Source organism: Amblyomma mixtum, chromosome 3, assembly GCF_055824585.1.
Source record: "Amblyomma mixtum isolate Tamu chromosome 3, ASM5582458v1, whole genome shotgun sequence".
NCBI classification, from domain to species: Eukaryota; Metazoa; Arthropoda; class Arachnida; order Ixodida; family Ixodidae; genus Amblyomma; species Amblyomma mixtum.
This window is the reverse complement of record NC_143014.1, coordinates 360,372,532-360,392,313: the sequence shown is the minus strand read 5'-3', so window position 1 is coordinate 360,392,313 and position 19,782 is coordinate 360,372,532. Positions and strand designations below refer to the sequence as shown.

The 19,782-nt window shown below is 47.8% G+C and overlaps 1 protein-coding gene and 1 pseudogene across 1 annotated transcript; both read right to left on the bottom strand.

Moving 5' to 3' along the window:
- Positions 1-2,235: 2,235 nt before the first annotated feature.
- LOC149356514 (uncharacterized) overlaps positions 2,236-19,782 on the bottom strand; it is a 35,858-nt pseudogene continuing 18,311 nt past the window's right edge.
- Positions 18,239-19,532, bottom strand: LOC149356515 (polyadenylate-binding protein-interacting protein 1-like). Its single transcript, XM_089584191.1, has one exon. It carries the CDS (start codon positions 19,530-19,532, stop codon positions 18,339-18,341), a length of 1,194 nt encoding a protein of 397 aa, XP_089440317.1. The 3' UTR covers positions 18,239-18,338.

Sequence of the window (19,782 nt, the reverse complement as noted above, 5' to 3'; positions counted from 1 at the left end):
GCGGTACAAAAACAATGAACACCAGTTTCCTCAAAGGTGCATGAATGCTGCTACAGCTTGTCCAAGACAACAGACTTCATTTCAAAAGTGATTATGTAATTGCACCAAATAAACTCTTCGTTTCTAACTTTTTCAGGTTAAACTTGTTGGTTGATTGCCAGCATGTCTGCTGGCAATCAATGTAATCTCAATGTAATGCTGTCAATGCATTACATTGATCACTTTTTACAACATGCCACGTGCCAAACTTGTGGTCGACACATTGGTTCTTGCACTTGCATGTGCTTCTTGGCACCTGAGTGATGGTCTGCTGTCAGTGATGCGACAGCCACACCCTGGGACTTCAGCTCTTCCAAGCGTTTGACAAGCCCGTATTTCTCTGTCACATTACTCGATACCGTATATACTCGTGTAAGGGCCGCACTTTTTTTCCGTGGTTCTCACGGGGTGCGGCCCTTACATGGAACTGGCGTTTTTCCGCTAAAAATTTATGCTACAGCGCAGCCCCGATTACACGTCCATTTTTTATGCGGCAATACCCATTTTTATGACGAATCAGCGCAGGCGCGACGAATCCTTCGAATACACAATGCGTTAAAGGTGTGGATTGTGCCCTCACGATCTGCGCGATTACCACCCGCAGTAAGACAGGTTGCTAGCAGTTTCTTGATCATTGTATTACTTTACTGGCAAATTTCACGTGATCCTAAGTTAAGATCCACCTAAGGTGCGACGCTTGTGATGGCTTGGAGCGGTGTGTCACCGCCCAAAAATGCACTACTCGCGTTTTTTTGCACGGTGAGGCACACCCAACACACCTGCACCCCATCCTGGCTTTTGCACAGCGTAACATTTTGTCAATCCTTGCTGGTGCAAATGCCGAGCGAGCTAGCGTCGATGACAGACCATGTGTGCGGGGTTCCAGGCCGAGCACGGCGCGTTCATGGTCGTAGTGATTTTTACGCGACCAAAATTATGCGCGCATGAAACAGTTTTTGGCTCACTTTTTTTTCTTCGAATTGCCGGCGGCCAAGTTGGGGGTGCGGCCCTTACACGAGTATATACGCTAATACTTCCCCACTCTGAAAACGTGATGTGATGCATCCCAGAATGATACAACCAGTACAAAAGTGGGAGCCGGCTGCCACATTCAAAGAGGCCAGACAGTAAGGTGACACCCACTTGTCCCAGCTGCACCTGGACGAAATGAATGGCTTGGCTGGAGGCTGTGTCCATGAAGCTGTATGCCATGCATCTGGCCGAGAAACCTGGCGAGTCACATTGCCCTTCACCAGCCGAGTGAAGCGGTCCTTCTAGCGCCTCCCACACATTGTGCCGTTCGGCTTCCCACATCTGGTGATTGAAATCATGCAGTATGAGCTTGAAAGGAATGTAGAAAGAAATGCCTCACATGTGGCCTCTGGGATACCACGTCAAAGTAGGTAATGCATTGTTGTCACTCCATATTTTTCAACCTTTGTCACAATCTATCGCTTCCAGAACAGGAAGAAACTTGTTTGCCAAATGAAGTTAAATTAATTCTGATTTCGTTAGATTTGATTAGGCTACATTAATGCAACATGTTCTGTACTGAATGCTGAAGGAAAAATCAAGGTCAAGAAAAATGTCCCCGCACCATGCAGTTATGCACACAAGTATCAGGCAATATACAGCAACTTTCAGATGCAGTAGCACTTGTTACATACGTGTGTGATAGCTGGCTGCAAGATGAATGCCAGATACACATGGTATAGGCGGCTTGACGGCACACAGATGCCCGCTTGTTGCAGTAGCCGCAGCACCTTTTCTAGGCTGGCTCCAGAAAAACATATGGCAACACACAGCAGTGCGTTTCCCACTGCCTTTTTTGTTAAGCACGGGCTGGCTCATCCAAGTCGGTGTGTGCTGCTCCATGCATACTGTTGTCACATCAAGTGCAGAGCTAGTCACTCTTGTCAACACTTTACAAGGTGCCTGGCACTGTCTGCACGCTTCAAACAACTGCATCAAGTTTTCCTTGAAGGTGATAAATTTTCTCTGGGAGTGTGTTGGTGCACTTGGAGACCCAGAACCTCTGTAAAAATATAAGTAACGTCTACTGTAATAAATCCACAAGAACAATCGCAATTACTATTACAGCAGAAACTGAGAATACTGTTCAGGGATAAATCACTACAGAAGTGAAGGGTTCAGGCTAAGGTGAAGTTAAAAAAGTCACAAAAATGACTCGTCACATCATGGCTCATAGGCATCACCAGCGTGGAATTTTATTGGGGATGGCTCAACTGCTGAGAGTGACAATGTATCTGGATGATTCACTGGTGTAGAGCACCTTACGATGAAACGACATGCAACAAACTCCAATGATGTGTTCAAGGAGTCCTCAGATGTGCCATCTGCTTAGCATTTTGTGGTGCCTGCTTCAGGGAGCAACACAGGCTCTGTCTGCATCCATTCATCTTTCATGGCTTTGATCTGCAAGCTGGCCTGTACACCTGACAGAAGAGGGAGGCATTTGCATTAACACTCCAAGCAATTTGTGAAGGCCCAGATAAAACAAACAATGACTAAATAAGCTATGCACATGCCCTGCATCACTCTATTGCTTAATATCTGACTTCTCAACTAGAATTAAACTCCAATAAGTGGCAATCTTGTAATTCTTGCAACTAAAAAGTTTCCTTTAGACCTCTCCATCCGTAACAGTATCATGCGTGTGTGTGTGGAAGCAGTGGCCAGCATGCAGTAGTCGTCTTCTATTCCGGGACAACTTGTTGACAGCTGCAAGGAAATGTTTGGGTGAAAATGAAACACTCAGGTGTCAACATACAACCTGGTCACTCCGCAAGTGTTTTCACGTACTTACTCTCCAGTGTTCAGAGTAGGGCCTGACAAGCCAAGTTGAACTGGTTAAGGAACAATTTCTACATCTGCACCAATGCCAAGGGAAAATGAAGTCTGTTCGGTAGGCATTTAGGTAAAAAAAATTTTTAGCACAATAGGTGGCTCAGTGGCTGTGGTGCTCGGCTGCTGTCCCGAAAGACGCGGGTTCGATCCCGGCCGCGGCGGTTGAATTTCTTTGCAGGAGAAATTCGAGGCCCGTGTACTGTGCGATGTCAGTGCACGTTAAAGAACCCCAGGTGGTCGAAATTTCCAGAGCCCTTCACTACGGCGTCCCTCATAGCCTGAGTTGCTTCGGGACGTTAAACTCCAATAAACCAAACATATTAGCTGTAATACCATCACTTTACTGGCAGCTCTAGTAACCTCTTATCGGCATATCACAGCTTGAGATCAGTGGTAGCTGTAGCCTGTGCCTACTCGCCGAGGTCGCACCCTGCCACTGTCACAAAATTCAGTGCATTTTGGAAAAAAGAAACAGCGCCGCGCAGACGTGGTCTCGCTAGCGCGCCTCGCTAAAAAGAGGGGAGAAGGAAACCCCGGAGAGCGACTAGACTTGTGTGTGCTGCTCCCCTTCCCACCATCGCTCGCCGACACGGCGGCAAGAAATTGCGTCACACCATGTCGTCCAATTTTCTGGAGTGCTGGAGTCGTTTCTCCTCGATGCTGGCGGAGAGGGCGTAGCCTTGCGTGTGTTCAGAGATGCCCTCCCCCTCTAGATGGATGGATGGATGGATGGATGGATGGATGGATGGATGGATGGACGGACGGACGGACGGACGGACGGACGGACGGACGGATGGGTGGATGGGTGGGTGAGTGGGTTGGGTAAGTGGGTGGGTGGGTGGGTGGACGGACGGACGGACGGATGGATGGACGGATGGATGGATGGACGGATGGATGGACGGACGGACGGACGGACGGACGGACGGATGGATGGACGGACGGACGGACGGACGGACGGACGGACGGACGGACGGACGGACGGACGGACGGACGGACGGACGGACGGACGGACGGATGGACGGACGGACGGATGGATGGATGGACGGATGGATGGATGGATGGATGGACGGATGGATGGATGGATGGATGGATGGATGGGAGTGCCCCCATTGAAACGGGGTGGTGCCAAATTGCCACCATGCTCAGCTTTCCTTTCTTTATTATTTTTTTTGTTTACTGTGTTGGCAATTCTCATTAAGATTTAAGATTCGTCATCACCTTTACCTACGGTTTCCTACAATTCTAACCTTATGCCACATCTCTGCTTTTCAGCCACCAATCCTCCAATCACTTTTTGCTGACTTCCACTGCAGATTTATTTACATGACCATTGTTATCTTTAAACCCTAGGGCCTCAAGAAAGAGTGACTGTGCCTGCATCGACATCCGGATGGATACCATCACATTTGATTATGAGGTGTTCAATTGTTTCCAGAGATCTACCACACACTGCACATGTGTCATCTTCTTCGTTAAATTTCTTTTTGTAGCTGCGCGTTCTAAGACACCCTGACCTAGCTTCAAAAAGTAGGGAACTGCCTCTTGAGTTATCATAGAAAAATTCTTTCCTGATCTGCGTTTTCCAGTATCGATATAGTTCTACACTATGTTTCTTTTCCATTGAATTCATCCAATTTTTAAATTCCGCGTTTTTAACCTGTCGTTTAATGCTCTTTCTTTCTCCGTCCTCATGACCGGCATACTTACTGGTTAGTTTTCTAGTTCTTTTCCGCCACTGTGAGTCGACGTTCTTTCTGTATAAATATTTAAATACCTTAGCTGCCCATCTGTTATCATCCAATTTCCTCAGGCGTTCTTCATATAGTATTTTACTCTTAGCTTCCCGTGCTTCGAACGATGCCCAGCGCATATCCCCTTGTACTGCCTCGTTTGTGGTTTTGCCGTGGGCACCTAGTGCTAATCTTCCAACAACTCTCTGATTTACGTCTAATCTCGACTGAACTTCTGCCCTTAAGCACAGAACTGCATTGCCGAAAGTAAGTCCCTGCACCATTATTCCTTTCCAAATACCTCTTAGTACTTCATATTTGTTGTACCCGCCCTATGTTTCATTATCCCGGCGTCTCTTCGTCCTTTTGCCCTAAGAGCCTGTTCATGCTTTGCCGTGTATATCTGCCCTTCATTTAGCCATATCCCGAGGTATTTGTATTCGGCCACTTAGGGTATTTCGTGGCCTTGTATTGTAAGCACCTGATCAGTTGTATCGTTAAAAATCATCACACCTGATTTAGTTGCGGTAAAACTGAATCCTAGAGCGTCTCCTTTGTCTCCACAGCAATTAACCAAAGTTTGTAAATCTTCCTGGCTATCTGCTAACAGTACAATATTGTCCGCATGCATTAAACCCGGGAGTCGCTGCTCAACTACATTTCCGCCTAATCTGCACAACAGATTATAACCCAGATTACTTTCTTCTAGCCTTCTTTCCATATTTATCACGTAAAGCATGAACAGCAGCGGTGATAGAGGACAACCTTGCCTTAATCCTTTGTGCACCCCCAGAGTTGTGGTACTTTTTTTCCCTTCCCATGTAATTTCAACTTCATTATCTCGGTAGATTTCCTGTAGAAAATCAGTTACCTCATGACCGATACCTAAATCTTTCAATATGCTCCACCCCATTTCACGTTATCGTATGCACCGCTTATGTCTAGAAAGGCTAAAAAGAGAGGTCTGTTTTCCGCCTTAGCTAGTATTTCTATGCATTGGGTAACCACGAACAGGCTATCATCTAAGCGCCTACCCCTTCTGAACCGATTCTGAAGTTCTCCGAGTGTCCGATTACCTTCTACCCATGACTGCATTTTTAATTTCACCGCCTGCATTGCCAGCCTGTACATAACAGATGTTATCGTAATCGGACGGAAGGATTTTATGTTCATCTTATCTCCTTTCTCTTTATAAAACAAATTCATTTTACTCTGTCTCCAGCTGTGCGGAATTTCCTGATTTCTTATGACTCTCTCCAATGTTTTTATCAGGGATTCCTTGCTTCTTGGGCCAAGTTCATTGATCAGCTTAATTGGAATTTCGTCTATCCCTGCGGATGTGGTTTTAGGAATATTCGCTTCCGCCTTTCCCAGTTAAGACTAGTCAGTTCTAAGCTGTTCTCTATTGTACTGTCCTGTGTTGCCGCCTTACTTGGGGAGATTACCCCATTGTCGTTGCTAAAAGACGCAGCTATAAATGACGTAATGTAGTTCACAGCATTGTCTCCCTCTAAACATTTTCCCTCAGCATCTATAATCTGTTCCTGCGTTCTTTTATTTGTTTTTCCCAACCAGCTTATATGGTTCCAGAATTTTCTTGGCCCCCCTTTATTTGCCTCGCGAACTTCAGCCAGCCATTTATCAGAGGACTGCTTTATTTTAGCCTGGACTAGGACCTGAACTTGCTGTTTCTTTTGTCGATAAGATTCCCATTTTTTGCCTATTTCGTCTTCAGATAACTGCGCCCTCTTTGCTTCTCTGTGTTCCCTTGAAGCCACCCGTCGTTGTTCGATGGCCTCCTTAATTTCCATATTCCATCAGCTTCGTGGCTTCCTCTTTCCTCTCCAGCGGTAACTCCTTTCACTTGTTTCATTTTTGTAGCAATGAGCAGTTCTAACTGATTATAATCCCAATTTTCCATGTGGCGTTTCTCAATTACTTCTTCTATATCGGCTGATATTAGCGCTATTTGTTCATCATTTAATTTTGCGTTGTCTTTTGGACTTCGCTGCATTTCTCTTTTGACTAGGGCTCCCAACTGTAGACTAATACGTTTATGATCACTTCCTAGGCTGTCCTTCCCCTCTTCGTCTATTTCCATTATTGCGAGCTTGCTGTAGATGCCCTGCGACATTAGACAGTAGTCAATGGGTGTTTGCCTGCTACGGGATTCCCACGTGATTTGTCCCTCACATTTAGTTTCTCTATTGACAATAACTAGGTTGTGCCGCTCACACAAGTCTAGCATTAACTTCCCGTTACAATCTGTGTATCCATCCAGATCCTCGATGTGGCCGTTCATGTCTCCAAGCAAAATAATATCGACACCGTCTCCAATCTGCTTTATATCGTCATTGAGGCACTTAACTAGATCCTTGTTTTCTTGCCTGCATTTGTCCCCGGTCCCTAAATAAACTACCCCTAGCCATGTCCTTTTGCCAGCAATTGTACCTGATACCCAGACATGTTCTTTGCAAGTTGATTTTATTCTTTGCCAATTTGTTCCTTGATGTATCAGCATACCTACTCCTCCTCCCTTCTTCTCCGTTGTTGTTCTGTTGCACCCTTCCCAGACATAGCCATCGATGAAAGGTGGATCTTCTAGATTCCTCAGATGTGTCTTGCATAGAGCGTACACACCTACTGCTTCGTCCTTTAACTGCTGTTCTATTTCTAGCCATTTCGCTCTCTTTCTACCCCCTTGCATGTTTAGGTAACTGATCTTGGCGTTAAATTTCTTTTTCGTAGTTTTCTTTCTGGGCCTCCTAGTGGCCATTTTGTTGGGATCAGCCGCCATTGTTACATTTACATCGCTTCTACCTACCCCTACGCCCTGAGCCACCATGGACCCCCTAAAAAAGCTACCGCTCGGCCTCCCAGGCGCCTGCCTATCTCTTCTACCCTTCCACTGAAATGGATGCCATCTCGTCCAAAGTCTCTGCCCGAACCTGCTCTGTGCACTTCCTTGTTTATGTCTACCACCTCAAAGCCTTTCTCGAGGCCTAACTGCCTTATCTCTCGATTAAGATTCACAACGTCTTTAGCAACCTCTACATTCCTTCCTTGTACCTCCGGCACTGTACACACCACGATCTGCGCTTGCTGTGCTATCGCCCTTATACCGTCAACTCCCTCAGCTAATGTTTTCCCTACTTGTGCGGCGTTACCAGTCAGGACATCATTTAGCCCCGCCGCTACCACTACCAAGTTACGCCTTGCAGCCTTCTCGGAAAGTTCATTTTTTGTTGCTCTCAGAACATCGTCCATTGTCCTTCCTGGAAACACCCCGACTGCTACCCGCCCATCACCCTTTACACGGTCCAGAATAGCTCTTTTGCAGCGCCCCATGTTTGAGTCACCAGCGATAAGCACTAGCCTACTCTGCCCCTCCCTCCTAACTTCCGGATCTTGCTGCATCTTATCAGTGACTGTGACCTCATTTCCTGGAATTAGCTCGTTCCCCTTCTCAGTATCGTCTCTCGACTTCCCAGCTGCCACCTGCGCGTAGCTGTTCCTGTCTGAACATGTCTGTCTTACTTGCTTATCACTGTCCATGCCAGTGCAAGCCCCATCCACGTGGCTGGCGCTGGAATGCCCGCCATTGTGGCTTCCAATGGCGGTGTCAACCATTTTTGACTCGATCTGACAAAGCTGTACTTGAAGCTTACGCTTCTCTGCCCTCTCTATCTGTAACTCTGTTTCTAGAGCATCCATCCTTAGCACTAGTTCGCTGTTCGCCTGTTCAGCCCTGTCCAGGCGCGCACCTAATACGCAGAATTTGCACATAAAATCTGCGCCTTCGGCCTCCTCCACTGAATCGAACCGCGTTTCTTTTAAATTCACCGATTCCTCACACTCCATACATCTAACCTTCAGTAGCTTAACCATCGTAGCAACACTCGATTATTGCTTGCACCAAATGCCAAGATATCTACACGCTCAAGACAAAAACCCTTGAAAACACGTGCAAAATTAAAATAAAATTCTGGCTACCGCAAATGCCGATCGATCACTTAGAAAAAAAATAGCTATCTCTAAAAGTTAACGCACAAAAAAACACTGAGACAACTGCCGGACAAATAGTCCCGGCCGAATTTAGGTCACTGACCTAAATTCTATTCCTTAACCTGCAATTCCCCTAACAGCCTCAAAAACTAAACACACTTTTAAAACTATTAAAGGAAAGTACTCATCTATTTTACGCAGTCACTCTCGCAGTCTGTCCGGTCCCGGTCTCCACGCGTGATCCGAAGAGCACCTAAACCTACGTCCGCACAGCACGGCTGTCAACTTCACTAGCGCGTCAGCGCCGCACCCGAACGATATCGAAGCAACTCCTCAGTGCCTGACCAAAGGGGACACGCACCCGTCGCGAGAAGGAGGAGATTGCGCAGCCGATACTAGGGCCATTTTTTTCACCTACACTGGCTACACTAGTGTAGGTAATGCATCATGATTTTATGATGCACTTCCGAGAAGCGGGCCCGCTCGACTCCCGGGACAACCACTTGGCCAGCCACGGCCCAACGAGACAGCGCGCGCCGGTCTGCGGGACGGCACCATCGTGAATCGTCGGACTGTCGCAGTGCCCGATGAACAAATTGTGTTTTGTTTGTTCGCCTCTCTCTTGGGTTAGTGCACTTTAGGGGCTATAATTCATTTGTATTGTAATCTCTCTCGAGTGTAACTTTGCACGAGTTGCATTGTTCTGTTAATCACTTTGTATGTGTTTGTACTAGTGACTGTGAAATCCTCTGTATCGTCTCATTACTGTATAAAGTTTGTTTTGTTTGTGAACCTTTGGCTCCGACCCATTCTCTGGCTTGCTTGGGCACCAAATGACCAAACTTTTCGTCACTTGGAAGCTGGTCTCCGCTGCGCTTGCCACGCCGAGTCGAGGGCATCTCCTTTGTGTCCGAGACCGCTACCCCCACACGCTCTAAGGGCGTCTGGGAACGCACGCTGAAGTGCGCGAAGTGGCGACAGCCGCACTGCCTGTTGCAAAAAACCACCGTGAACATGTGAAGAAAGATGCCTTTGAAATATGAATTGCTTTTTTATTGGTCTCTATCGACTTAAGTGGGCTTCAGACTAGTTTATGCCCTTATGATTGTGTTCACACTTTGAAGCCACAACACGAAATCAAAAGGTTCACATTCCAGACAATATTTCGTGCACTGATGAATTTCCTTTCATCTTTTTTTTTTGTTTTCTTTCTTTCTCTGTTTTGGATGCGTGGATAAGTCATGGGAAAGGAAAAGTGATTGGTTGAAAGTGCCTTTCATCTTTGCGGCATCAACAGGCGCTGCGGTAAGAAAAACGGGAATGCGGGCATCGCAGTCATGTACTGTACACGCGCTCTACTTCCCTCACTCCGTTATTTTTTTTTGTCACAACAAGTAATATAGCAGGGCGCGTGGCAGGCTACCCTCCCGCTGAAGAAAACTTGGTGTGCTTGCGTGAACTCTCGCTAGCCTCCCCGCTTATTTTTACTTATTTATTTATTCAGTACTGGCGGCAACCTTTTGGCCGCCAAGGCAGGAGTGGCCACATGCGTTACAAGTAATGCACGTACTATTGGCGAGGAAAGAACTATGAAATACACAAACACCAACAAGAGCAATACAATGAACGATCAACACTTTCTTCTTTTCACCTTGCCTCTCCTACTTTCCTCGTTTTCCCTTTCCTCCCTGCTCATTTTCTTTATTGTCGTTGATACGCCGTGCGGTCGATGGCAGCGCGATATTATTAAGACATCTGAAGGCTGTAGGCAGAGCCCGAAAGCAAATAATTGGGAATAAAAAAAAATTGGCAGTGGCTCAGCTGTGGTTAAGCCTGGATATACAAGCGAAAAGGTTCAGTTACGCTTGGTTTGACGTCATGGCTGTCGCAGTTCGCACAATGCACTGGGAGCACCACGATAACAGTGGAGGCGTTCGGCCGTCCACACACTGCCTGTATGAAAGCGGAGGTGGAGAAACGCGTGTAGTGAATAAGGTGCTGTCTTAGAAGGTTGGTTTAGAGACGTACTGTGGTGTCCATTCCTTTCGGGTGTACAGCCAAATATGAGAGACAGGCATTTCCTTTCCTTAAAACCAATTTTCCTTTCATTTCATTTTCCATAAAGCCCCACCACGATGGACACTTCCTTGTAGAGATGTGAAGGCTTGAAAAAAACACTGCAATTTTGAAAAAAAAACGTTTTTTTCGTTTTTTTTAGACGAGAAAAAATGAAAAAAAAAAACATCGAAAATTTCACAATGCAATTTCAAGGTTTTATGATTGCTTGCCTTCAGTTTAGGTTTTTGTTTTTGCTTTGAAAATCATTACAGCGTGTATCGTTGAACGGTTGGAGAGCAGTCGCCATCGCCGGTGCCAGGTAGTGGTTTTAAAACGTTCGTGCTGCGAGTACGCGGGTTGAAGGCCAGGTCAGATCGAGGCTTGACTTAAAAACACACTGATACTTTAACTCGGCTGAAGTAGACCAAAATGGCTGCAAATTCTACAGCGCGATACACACAGCATAAATAACATAGGCTGCTGTGCACATAAGCGGTTTTAGCGAAATACAAACCTAGCTTCCTGGTTAGGCCGGCTACACAGTAACACCTGAAACTCTGGTAAGCGAGATCAAGCGTGATGGACTCGCATTGCCATCTAACGAAATGTAGGCGTAACCAAGCTGAACCATTAATTACTACAGCCTATATCGTCTACAGTGGAAGGGGCTGCAGAGTGCTGCCATCTGTATTCTGACAAAACAAACGCAAGAACGATTATTCGGGGTGCATGCCACTTCGTTAGCGTGGGAGACGGTCCTGGTTGTGACAGTGGTTCGCCCGCGATCGAATGTTTGGGAACACTTTTCTGTGTGCGAAACGTCCACTGACGGAACAAAGCGAGCAGTATGCAAGTACTGCAGTGCTCAGCATGGATTTCCGAATGCCACACGTTTGACAAGGCAACTGTTGGCGTGTAGGAAATGCCCGCTGGACGTCAAGGAAATTTGCAGCAAGGAAACGAACGCCAAACATCCTGCTGATGTGTCAACTCAGTCATCAGTTGAAGCAAGTGAGTCAGAATTCTGCAAATGCGATGAAGAGCAGCCATTGCCAAAAAAAATCAAGAGTATTGCGCCTTTTGTAGACCGCATCACTCCAGAGCAGCAAAGCCAAATCGACACTGCCTTGGCTCGAGCGATCTACCCAAGCAATGTGCCTTTAAGATGCTTCGACCGTCGTATTCTCTGCCTTCTCTACACCTTCTGAGTGGACCTCTGCTTGACTCGGAGTACACGCGAGTAAAGCAACACGTCGAGGAAACCGTGAGAAACGCTTCGTGCCTGACACTGTTGACAGATGGATGGACGAACATTCGTGGCGAGGCAGTCATGAATTTCATCGTGGAAACGCCAAAGCCATTCTTCTACTCAGCTGTTGAAACAGGCCAAAATCGTCACACTGCGGTGTATTGCTGTCGAGATTTGCAAAGTGATCGCTGGGAAGCGATAAAGTAGTGGCGCTAGTCACAGACAGTGCCAGCAACATGCAAGCAGCCTGCAGTATTGTTACAAGCAAATATGAGCATATCACGTGCATTGGATGTGCGGCCCACGGCCTGAACCTGCTTTTGAATGATTTGATGAAACTAAAGTCATTGAGGATGTCCATCATGCGGCAAGGCAAGTTATAAAGTACGTGAAGCGTACCCACATCGTTGCTGCGACATTGCAGGTAAAGGGAGACCTGGAACTCTAAAGCTTCCGAGCGAAACAAGATGGGGAGGCATGGCTCTGTCACTTCAAAGCCTCCTGAGAAACAAGGAAGCCCTTCAGCAGACCGTGATATTAAGTGACCTCAAAGTTAATAAGTCCGTGCGAGAAACTGTTTTGGACGAAGACGGTTTCTGGAAGTCCGTGCAAAGCTGCCTGCTCCTCATTGCACCAACTGCGTCAGCCATAACCCCACTAGAGTCGGACAATGCTCTGCTGTCCGACGTTCCAGAAGCCTTCCATTCCATTAGAATTGAACTTGCAGCAAACCTGGCGACCTCAGCGTTGACCAGCGAGGAACAGATTCGAGCGAAAGAAATGGTCACCAGGCGCGAAAAGCTTTGTTTGCGACCAGTCCATATTGCTGCTAATTTGCTGGATGCAAGATACAGAGGAAAACACCTGGACGATGCGCAGATTGCAGATAGTTTTGAGTGGATATCTCTGCAAGCAGGGCACCTTTCACTGGACATCGGTAAACTGATTTCCAACGTAGCAGAGTACAGGACATCCGCAGGAATATGGTACAGGACAGGGGTCTGGGACTCGGCGAAGCATGTGGCCCCATCTACCTGGTGGCAAGGCCTTTGCACCAACCAGCCGCCTCTGGCTTGCCGACTGCTGCAGATACCCCCGTCATCCGCCAGCTGCGAACGAAACTGGTCACGTTTCGGAAACGTCCATACAAGGATTCGCAACAGGCTTTCAGGGGAACCCGTTCGAAAGCTTGTGTATGTGCAGTCGAACCTAGCTGTGGACACAACTTCAATCCCTGCTGCTGCGCGTAGTGCCGCATCCGGCGACAGTGATTTTGAGTCCGATATGGAGAGACTTATAGATCAGTTTTCATGTTTCCTTTCTCGGTGCAATAGAACAAGAAGTTCGTTTCACAATATGACATCTACAACTGCATATTCGACTCAACTTCGGAGCATTATTATTGATCGTTGTGTTGTTGCAAATAAATCTGTTTTTGACACGTTTTGCAAAATTTCCAATTTTTCATGAAAAAACCCTGAAAAAAACGGTTTTTTTCATGCCAATCAAAATTTCTTGAAAATTTACATCTCTACTTCCGAGGCGTACACGAGAAGCGCCTACGCGCACGGGCGTACGCTGGAGCTTGTCTGCGCATGCACAAGGCGCGAGCGGGGCGCAGATATCTGTGCTACAGTGCCTAGAATACTGTATCTGTGCATGCCAGATATCGGCGCCTGTGCACGGGTGCTCGCGCGCCCGTCGGAAGCGGGGTCCGGTTTACAACAATGGGAAGACCGCGGGGCCCTCGGGGAGTCTTTTCTTCACTGCTGAAAGCTTTCAGATCCCCCCCCCCCCCCCCCCCCCCCAAGTTCTCTCGGAATCCTTGCAGCTCACCAACCATCCTTTCTTCACGGCTTGACTTTTTTCAGTCGGCTGGGGAGGGGGAGCCAGCCAGCACCAGGAGCTTGGAGGTACAGTCTTTGTCAAAAGTAACCAGGCTGCATGGTTTGCTTCTAGCTCATACAGTGGAGCCCTTACCTTCCAACAACTTTCGGCCTTAACCATGCAGACTGGTTACTTTTGACAAAGGCTGTACATGCCACTTTTCGACGCCCGTCGCAGCGCGTACTGGGCGCTCAGGCGCTTAGTGTGTACGCCTCGGAAGTGTCCATCGAGGTGGGGCTTAATTCGGGTATCCACCGAGGTATGAGAGAGGCAGGCGTCGTTTCCTTTCCTTGAAACCAATTTTCTTTTCATTTCCCTTCCCTTATGGTGCGGTTCGGGTGTCCACCGAGATAGAGTTTCCTGGCACACTGTTTGTCTTTTATTTTTTTTATTTCTGATATTTTTTTTCTTTCATTTCTTTTTTTTTATTCTCGTTCCTGTGCTCATTTTTATTCTTTTTTATTACAGAGTCGGCGGCCCCCTGCGCCGTGCGTGACGTCGCTCGGTTTCGCGCATGCGCAGAAGTGGCAAATCTGGCCTCCGGCTCACGCGAAGCGCGGTGTTGACTAGCGTAGTGAAGCTTTTCGCTTCAAAACTGGCTGTGGTTTAGCTCTGGTTAAACCTGGAGGATTGCGAAAGCAACATCTGCGCGTAGCCACATATTGTTGCGTGAGCTACATTGCCCACAGTCTCGCCGTTTCGCGTGCTCTTGCACGACCATACTGCGCATGCGCGGAGAGCAACACTACGCACAGCTGGCGTGCCTCGCCGCGCGCGCTCGCCTTCCTTTCCTTAAAATGATCGGAGTGTAAAACGTTGGCAACGCTAATGAACACAATGAACGCCGATTGCCTATGGCTTCAGCGCCGCCTTTCTGGCACTACCTTGTCAATGCCTGCAGCTGGCATCTCTCTCTCTCTCTCTCTCATCACCCCACGTATCTATAAGCACGATTCAGGCGTCCACTGACCCAGGGAGCCATTACGCACACTGCCTTTCCTTAAAATGATCGGAGTGTGGAACGTGGTCAACGCCTGAAGTTTACCATCGCAATGCAATACGTCACGGCAAAATTCCTTTGCTGTCACTAATTAAATTAATGCCCTGAGGAAATACCTAACACAAAAGTCCTGTAACATATTCAGCAAGAAATGCTTAGTCTTTTTGTTTACTTACACCAATGCTTCTCTGAGCGGAACACATGTACATGAAGTAAAGCAGTGTCCATCCTGAGGACATCCAGTATATAGCACTACCATTGTCTGTGTGTAGTAAGGATGCGTTTTTCGCAATTCCAGCCGACCGTGTTAGGTATGCGGCTGATTTCATTATGTGAGTCAATTAGACACCTGTTCTTCAAACTGTAAGGGCACTTAAAGGAGTAAAGACGCCTAACTTCTGGGTGCGTGTTTTCTTCTTTGTAATGATGCGTAAGGCATTATTATACATGGAGTACCACGTGGTGTTCATACAACTGCTCAATAATTTATTAGAAATTTTTTCTCTTGCTGTTTAAATTTCAATAACTGAACGATGATTGCGACGTCAATGAGTGCCTATAGGTAAAGTGACGCATGAAAAACTGCGATATAATCTCTCCATCCTCGTTTTAATTCAGTACAATGCTGAAGCCAGTCAGCCAGATTCAGTATCCGGACTTGTAACGAGTGTAAAATAGCGATTGCACTTTTTTCATGCCTGCTGATCATTTCCAAAATTCTCTGTGGGCACGTCGCCGGCGCAGCGCATGGAGTCAGCAACTCCTCGACTGGTATGCGTGCTGCCCGCGCTGCTGGCACTCTTTCTTTCATTGTGAGCACGTGCCATCCTGCTCGTGGGTGCACAAAAGAGGGGTTGCCGCTCGTCGTGAGTCATGACTGGAATACCGCGACGTTGAGAGAGTGGAGAAACGTATTGTTGTGTCGGGTGCTGCTACAATAGTTCTCTCAACACCAAGGGCCGAGAGCAGCCTGAGGAACTGTATAGTCTCACCAACTGGCCTACACATCTACCCTCCTAAGAACTGTATAGATTTCCTGGACATTTCCTACATTCCTGGAAAAAAAAATTAAATATTGGAAATTTGTAATGTACTCCCGGGGAAATATTGGAGGTAATGGTCCATCTTTTCGATGTGTAGCAAAATCTTGCAGAACTTTTCCATCGCTCGCATCGAGCGATAACAAAAACTTGAATAGCAAGGCAAAAAAAATAATGCAAGCATTTCGACGGGAGGTTCCAGTGTATAAAAAATGCGTTCATACACTTTTTCCCATTCAAAAATGGTTTTGCCCGGAATTGTTGGCTGTGAATTGATTGAGAACGAGAGGCGGCAAGCCTGGATAACTTCTGTGCGCAATCTGAGGTAGGCGGTTTTCTCTTCCTAAATTGGTTTGGTATGTTGCGCGTGTATATTATTTCTGACGAATTTCCATTGTAATTCACTAAGCATGCTGTGTTTAGTCGTAGAGCTCGCTCTAACGAAACTATTTTTTTCGCCAGTAAAGCCGTCCGCCGGTCAGGTAACGCAAACAAATATTTTGGAGGCTGACATCAACAACTGCGTTAGGCAGACCGTGTGATACAAGGTCAGTGATCGCCGCATTGTTTTTACGTGTGACGCCCGGCTCAATTTCCGAAGTTATTTTGCTAGATGTAAAAAATGTCTAAAAGTAAAAGTAGTAAAAATATTTGGTTGCACATGAGAGAGCATTTGAATATAAGAGATGGCTCTGCAAATAAATTGTTTTGGGAATGCGCGTGCGCTGCAATCGGCATTAAATTAAATGTACCAACCACTTCGTAGTGATTGACCAAACTAGAGCATTTTTTCTGTTAGCCGTAAACGAGCAGCTGGTAAGCGCATTTCGCGCGTTTTCGGTTTTCTTTTCAGCCTCGTCTATCTTTATTTTACGTCCAAATAAACACATACAGCGAAAAAACGTAAAGGAATCCCAACTATTTCTCCAAAAAAGATGCGTACATAGAACTGCTCAGCTACCCAACAAAATTAAGTATTGTGCGAAAATGACCGTGCCATAAAAAAAGGTATTAAGCTCGAACTCCACGTCTTAAATGATCTTGTCATTTACTTGCGACACACATTTCGCCGCAAGGGTGATGGCGGTTTCGTCAACAATCTGCTCCACGAAGTGTACGTGATGCACTATCAGTTCTCTGTTTTTTTCGTCGGCGCTGAAAAAAAAAATCGCTGACCACTATTTCTTGGAACCGACACCTGAGAGGGTACTGCCGCGATAGAAAGAAATGCGAACAGTGCGGCGCCTAATTCGAACACAAATACGCTAGACATGAATTCCAATTTGGCAGTGCGTGGGCAACGTGCTGTTCACATTATTTTCTATCGCGCTTGTACATTTTCCTAACCCTCTGAATCTCGTCAGCGTTCTAGCACGAAGGAAAAAGCAAGCGTCAGCGCAAACAGATTTCCAGGCAGTCCAACACGTGCAAAGCATGTGCGGAACTGGTCTTTTTTCAAGAGAAAGCGCGTTACACGCAACTTTTCAATGGGAGGGGTGACAGGTGCTTTTCACTCGCGCTTGCAACGCCCCTCTGCCAAGCTCTGGTTCCCTCGGGAAAGTTACACGGAGCTGGACTAGCCACCCTCCAGCTATCTTCTAACTGAGCACCGCCTAAGGGCGGTGCTCAACGAAAATAGTCGGCCGAGTCTGTGACGCCGCAGTGCGATTTTCGCACAGTGCTTTCGCATGCAACGCGTACCCAGCGAATTCGGAGGGAAACGCAAGGTTGCTCGATGTTCGCATAGGCAACCCACGATTAAATGCGACAGAAACGCTGCACGGAATGTGTTGATGATGTTATGACCAGCGTGTTTTTAGATGCAAGGCAATATTTCGTATGTTTTGATTAGAATAAACAGTTTTGCTTACGCCGCGGGAACAGCTCCCACGTGACACCACGCCGACACGGCGCGTGACGTGACGTCACGTGCCGTCTCGGCGTGGTGTCAAGTGGTCAGTCGCAGAGCGAACACACCGACGCTGCGGCTGAATTCCAACCGGACGGAACTCGGTCGCAGGTCGTCTGCGGCTAGACCGACGGCCCTCCCCAGTCGCAGACCGACAGAATTCGCAGCGTCGCAGGCGAGAAGATGAATTTACCAAACATTTTGTATTTTTTCTCTGACAAATAATACTAGAGCGTTTTAATCGTCATCCTTGTGCCGCAAGCAGCGAAGTGTTATTTACGCTCCTGGACAAGAAATGGCTGTCTGCTGCAACAGTTTTGCAAACGTTTATTGTCTGGAATTACCGCAGACAATGCAGGTTTCCCATTCCTTCAGACCGACATAGTTTTGGGGAATAGCGCCCAAAGAAGGAACGTACACCGCACCACCGGCTTGATTGTTTGTTTGAAAAAATACACTTAAGAAAACACTGGGCGCTGTCCTGCACTTCCCCATCTTCGCACCTCACGGCCAACCCACTCTGGTCCCCTCCCTTGCCGAGATGGAGAGAGCTTCACTGTCCCGACTCCTTGAGGAATTCTTCGTAGGCTGCCGCAATCTCATCGTCCATGTCGTCATTGCAGCAGTTGTTGGCGTAACCGCTTCCATCAGACATTTCGATGTTCCCCATCCGTTCTGTGAGGAGGAGCTCTTGGATAAACCTCTCCTCTTCACTGGAGACCGGCACGCCGTCGGGACCACAAGTAATGGGAAGGCTGTCATCCGCCTGGCCAGCCGATGGGGAGCTCGAAGACGACGAAGAGCGGCCCCAGTTCCTCTCACGAAGTTCGAGGACATTCTTGACCATCAGCGCCGCGGTCGGGTCAATGTCCTTCTTCTGAGAGATCTCGCAGAGCTTCTCAAACACACTGTCAAGGGCACAACAGTAGGTTTCGGGTGAGCCCACCTTCTCATAGTCCTCCAGGCGGGCGCCAGTAAGCTTCAGCACCTGGATGGTGCATTTGATGTTCTCCTTGGTGAGCGACTGCAGAAGCGCGTGCATCATGTTGGGAATGCAGGCAGCTAGGTGCTTCACCTTGTAGTAGTGGTCCTCCCGCAGAAACACCATCTGAGAGATCAGTTCGGCAATGAACAGCAGCAACCCGCGCAGGTAGGCGTCGTCAAAATCACCGGACCCCAAGTCGTTTCGCGTGACGCACTCTTTGTGACACCGGTCTAGAAGCATGTTTGTAAAGTCCTCCTCCACGCCTGGAATGTGAAGGTTGCGTCCAAGATGGTTGCACAGGCGTGCCCCGCTATACCTGAAGTTAGCCTCTTTCAGTCCCTCTTGGAAGATAGTGTCGACCACCTGACAGAGACCGCCAGCCTCGGTAATGCCACTCAGTATGCTTGTGACGTCTTCTATTTTGGAGTCGAACTCAGCAGGACACAGCGTGACGTCGTCAATGAAGCTCATGAGCTCCAGCATTGCATACTGGTTGGCGTCCTGTGACTGTGGTGAAGCTGGATAGGGTGGGCCAGGCTCTGCAACTTCCTGTGGCAGAGGGACTCTGAAGTGCCTTGGTACGAACACCGGGGCCTCTGGTGAAAGCGTGCTTTTCAGCACGAATGATGGCATGCTTTTATCGTGAGAGCAGTCTGCCGACGCTGGCCCGGCTTTGGGCGATTGTCGTAGCAGTGTGACCGCTGGCCCGGGAACGACGCCGCTTGCCTTCTTCGGGGTACCGGAGTTCCTCCTTGAATCCATGTTCACCCGCGCTTCGGAGCTTGGCGGGGGGGGCCTTGCGATGTCACCTCGGAAAAAGGGCCCAGGGAAAGGCTGGCCTACCACAGGGAGTTCCCCTGACCAGGAGAAGACGTCGACAGCCGCCCCAAGACCACCGACAAAAGCCCTGCAAAGGGAAGAACAAGCAAACAATCACACTCTTCTTCTTCTCCACAGTAATCATGGTACATACCCACGCGGGGGGATTGGCCAAGGTACGGTGGTGAATGCC

What these genes read in the sequence shown, in the direction of transcription:
- LOC149356515 (XM_089584191.1), bottom strand. Translation starts at nt 19,532, where the DNA reads ATGGATTCAAGGAGGAACTCCGGTACCCCGAAGAAGGCAAGCGGCGTC.